Source organism: Morone saxatilis, unplaced genomic scaffold (genome assembly GCF_004916995.1).
Source record: "Morone saxatilis isolate NCDOM2014 unplaced genomic scaffold, NCSU_SB_2.0 Contig9, whole genome shotgun sequence".
In the NCBI taxonomy this organism is placed as follows: Eukaryota; Metazoa; Chordata; class Actinopteri; family Moronidae; genus Morone; species Morone saxatilis.
Genome location: NW_023340268.1, coordinates 7,981,068 through 7,984,971, shown reverse-complemented (window position 1 = coordinate 7,984,971; position 3,904 = coordinate 7,981,068). Strand labels below are relative to the sequence as shown.

Sequence of the window (3,904 nt, the reverse complement as noted above, 5' to 3'; positions counted from 1 at the left end):
TGGATAAATACAGCTCATTCTAAGGTAACGAAAACACAACAATAACTTATATTCAGCTGATTATACACTAATTTTCTTCAAATAGATCCTCCTAAATGTTCTTTAACGCAGGTCACATCTTCATGAATAGATTCACAGATACTGTTTGTGGAGTCACATAAATGGTGTCCAGAAAGTGCTTTTAAAATCCCAAATGTGATTCACTTAAAGGTCTGAACTTGCTGTAATTGTCACCTCATTGGAGGGCCACTTTAACGTGACATCCTGGTGTAAGCTAAGCTGCATACAACAGTTTACTGGTCTTACTTAATTGTTACACTTCAAACTGGATCGTTTGTCAACATGACATGGCTAACTAAATACGAATATATTTATTTTAGCTTGCAGCGGTTTTACCTGATAAGCTGCTGGCGTTTTACGTGTTCTTCCGTCAACCATTGATCTCGTCCAGTGAGTGAACGTCAGCAGGAGCGCACACCATACTATTAAACAGTGTAGCACAATGACAGAAACAAGTGTAGAAGGTAAAATAATAGAGATATATAAAGAATACAAAAGAGTAGCTATATTTACTGCATATAATCTGTACACTTCTTACTTCTGGTTGCTTTTTAATGTTGTTTTTGGAGAATGTATCTTCACTTGAAAGTGAGCCCTGTTAGTTTAGATCAGTTCTAGAAAGAAAAAGGTTTACTTTGCATTTAAGAAGTGGGATGTATGACAAAATCCTTGTGCTTGTTGTTCACCCAAATCCCATAATTCAGTCCAGGAATACAAAATCTGCACTCATTAACACATTTTAACCAGGTCCACAGAAAGCCCATTCTCTGTTTGAAGACGGATAAGAACGATGTGGGAAAGTTAGATGGTTTTTTTTAATGATTGTATGTATGAAAATAAAAGCTTAGATAGTAGATAGTTCATGACACGATGGGTGACAAACGGGAGCTGGTTTACTGAAATCCACAAACTGATTAACAGACAGGATAGTTCATATTTCACTGCTGCTGTTTCAAGGTGAGCTGGACTGTCTTTGAAACTGTAACAGACTCTGTTGAAGTGAAACTACTCTGCTAACAAAGGCAGCCTGCACGAGTTACTCTGTATTCATAGTACGCTTTAATGGGTTAAAGTTCACACACACACACACACACACACTCCTCGTTATGGGATCTTTCAGGAGACGTGTGATCTAAATTTCCCCCTTAAATGATTTGCTACAGAAAGAGTCTCATACTTTGACACAAACAAGGTGCAGCTGCGATACGACGATCAGAATCTGCTGATCGGACACTGTTAAAGTCCACAGGTGACTGCTTGTTCTATTGAGGAGCTGCCAGTAATTACACTGAGGTCATCCCCGATCCTGTTGCTGTTTCTGCACTCAGATAACAAAGCAGTAGGAATATCTCTCTGTGTGCAGATATCTGATGTTGCTCCTTCTTTTTTCTTTAATAGATAGATAGATAGATAGATAGATAGATAGATAGATAGATAGACTTTATTTAAATTGCAGTGTAGCAGCAGCATTACACACAGTAACAACACAATAACTAAGGAGAACAACCTAGACATATATAAAAAAAAAAGCAATATAAAATGCAATATAAAAAAATGTATAAATAAGCTGTATAATTGTAGTGCAAGTAAAAATAAAAATATGGCTCAACTTCTCGTCCCTAATGTTAAAAGACCACGAAGCCAGGCCAAGAAATGTTCCACATGAGGGGAAGTGATCAGCTTTACTACCACCTTAACAAGACTAAAGAGTGATAACATTTGCTTATTAGCACCAAGTCCAAAGTACAGCCGAGGCTGATCGGTATGTCATTAGTATGGATGATAGCGCTGAAAGAGCAGGTAGTAAAAGATAATCTTTATACCCTTTTAAATAATTCCCTTTAAAGTCTTCTCCACTATATGGAGGCGTACGACAGCGGAGGGGTGATTCTGTTTTTCTATGACGACCGCATTGGTGTCTCTGTGAAAAGTTACTCAGAAAGACCAAGAAAGTGGATCACGTCGCTGCTATCTTTGCACTGGCTTCCTGTTTGTGTGATTTTTTTTTTTTATTTATTTTTTTTTATATATTTTATTTTTGTTTTTGAATTTGCGCTGTTGGATCTGTTGATAGGTTATGAGTCACCCAGACCTCACAGGTGGTTGGGGACGAGGTCGGCTTACTGCGGTAGTTGTTTCTAGAGGTTTCTGAGGAAATTGTGCAGTTTTAATTCAGACATACTTCTTAAATTATGTAAAACTCATCATTACAACTCAGAGGTGTTATTGTTAGGTTTAGGGTTATTCTAAGGGCCTTCTGTCGGCATGGCAACTGTTGGAAATGTGACTTTTTTTTTTTTTAAACCATGGCTGTAACCATATTCACTGTCTGCCATTTTACGAGTGTCCATTATATAGGGAGCAGAGAACGAGTGAACGAGGGAATGATTGGAGTAAATGTGTCACCTAGCTGCGGAAATAGATGTTTTCTAAGGAACGGAAATAAATGCCAATCTGCTCACAGTGAATTCCCATAGGTTTTTCTGATTGTATTGTGTGCAGCAATACAATCAGAATCATCTGCAACAGGAAGTGCACAGATGCCTGTTGCAGATGCCCAGTGAGATTAATCACCTCCAATCAATACTCCTCGTCCTCTCGGCCGTCTCTGTTTCCTCTCTTTCCTCTCAGGATATTGTCACATTATGAATGGAGATCACCAAGCAGACAGACCTTATTTTATATTAATATGTCCTCCACAAAAAAACCTTTAAATCCTTTTCTCTTTCTGTTTCGTTTTTAGGATGTTGTCCCGGTTGAGTGAGCTGTTGTGGGCCGACTGGATTTGGTTTCCTAAAGGCCACGGATGGGCTGACCTGAAGGACGGCGATGGCAAAGTCTTCCCGAAACCGCGGGACCTCTGGGCTACTGTACCCATCGCTCTCTGCTTCCTGGTCATCAGACAGATATTCGAAAGGTGAGTGATCTCCAGCTGTGAGTGTTTAATGATTTGTCGCAGTGTCATTCGCCTGTTAATCTGCCGCTCTACCTGTCTAATTTGCATGTTTCCCTCTGACGAATATGAAACGATGGATAAATTAGGTTTTACCCCGTGTTTTCCTCTTTCCAGGACGGTAGCACTTCCTCTTGCCTCCCTGCTGGGAGTGAGTGACAAGAAGCGTGTTCGTGCTTCTCCAAATCCCGTCCTGGAGGCCTATTTCTGCAGCACATCAAAGCACCCCACTCAGGTAATCATCCTGCACACTTTAGGAAACTAGCACTGCTTCATACGTACCGTGTGTCCTCTGGCAATAGCACAGCTTGAGTTTAATCACAGAACGCAGAGATGTTGGTATTCGAAGTATGAATGGAGGAGAAAGTCTCATGTGAGCAGGCAGCTACTGTCATTTTGTGATGCCAAACATTAAAAAAAACAACACTGACTCTTCTTTCTTTGTCCTGTTTTTGTTGTCAGAGCTCCATAGAGAGTTTATGTAAACAGACGGGCTGTTCAGTGCGACAGGTCCAGAGGTGGTTCAGGCGGCGGAGAAACCAGGAGCGGCCGAGCAAACTTAAAAAATTCCAGGAAGCAAGGTAGCTAAAGATCTTCATCCATCAAATTCAAATTGGGAATTGAATGGTACCTCTAACATTAACAAAGAAATAAGGATTTGTTGGTGTTTCACTCATTTAGTGTGATTTAACTGAATTCAAACTGAGGTTGCGATGTACCAAATCCCAGCTTCTTTAAAGCAGCATTTAACCCTAACTCAAGTTATATTTCAGGGCTCATTAGATGATTAACAACGTAGGAAAACAAAGAAAACATCTGTATTATATAGTTTCTCTGACTTTACTCTCAACTTTGCATTTTTGTTGTGAATACTAAACAATTCTACCTCTT

General features: G+C 39.7%; 1 protein-coding gene across 2 annotated transcripts in view; it reads left to right on the top strand.

Moving 5' to 3' along the window:
* Positions 1–3,904, top strand: part of cers2a (ceramide synthase 2a) — a 13,125-nt gene that overhangs the window by 3,326 nt on the left and 5,895 nt on the right. The window contains exons 2-4 of one of the 2 annotated variants that reach the window (XM_035681405.1): positions 2,804–2,977; positions 3,131–3,248; positions 3,476–3,594. In XM_035681405.1, coding sequence (XP_035537298.1) covers positions 2,805–2,977; positions 3,131–3,248; positions 3,476–3,594 — 410 coding nt within the window. In that variant the 5' untranslated portion in view covers position 2,804. Of the gene's footprint in view, positions 1–2,803; positions 2,978–3,130; positions 3,249–3,475; positions 3,595–3,904 lie in introns of those variants that run through there. The other variant, XM_035681406.1, reaches the window with a different exon arrangement.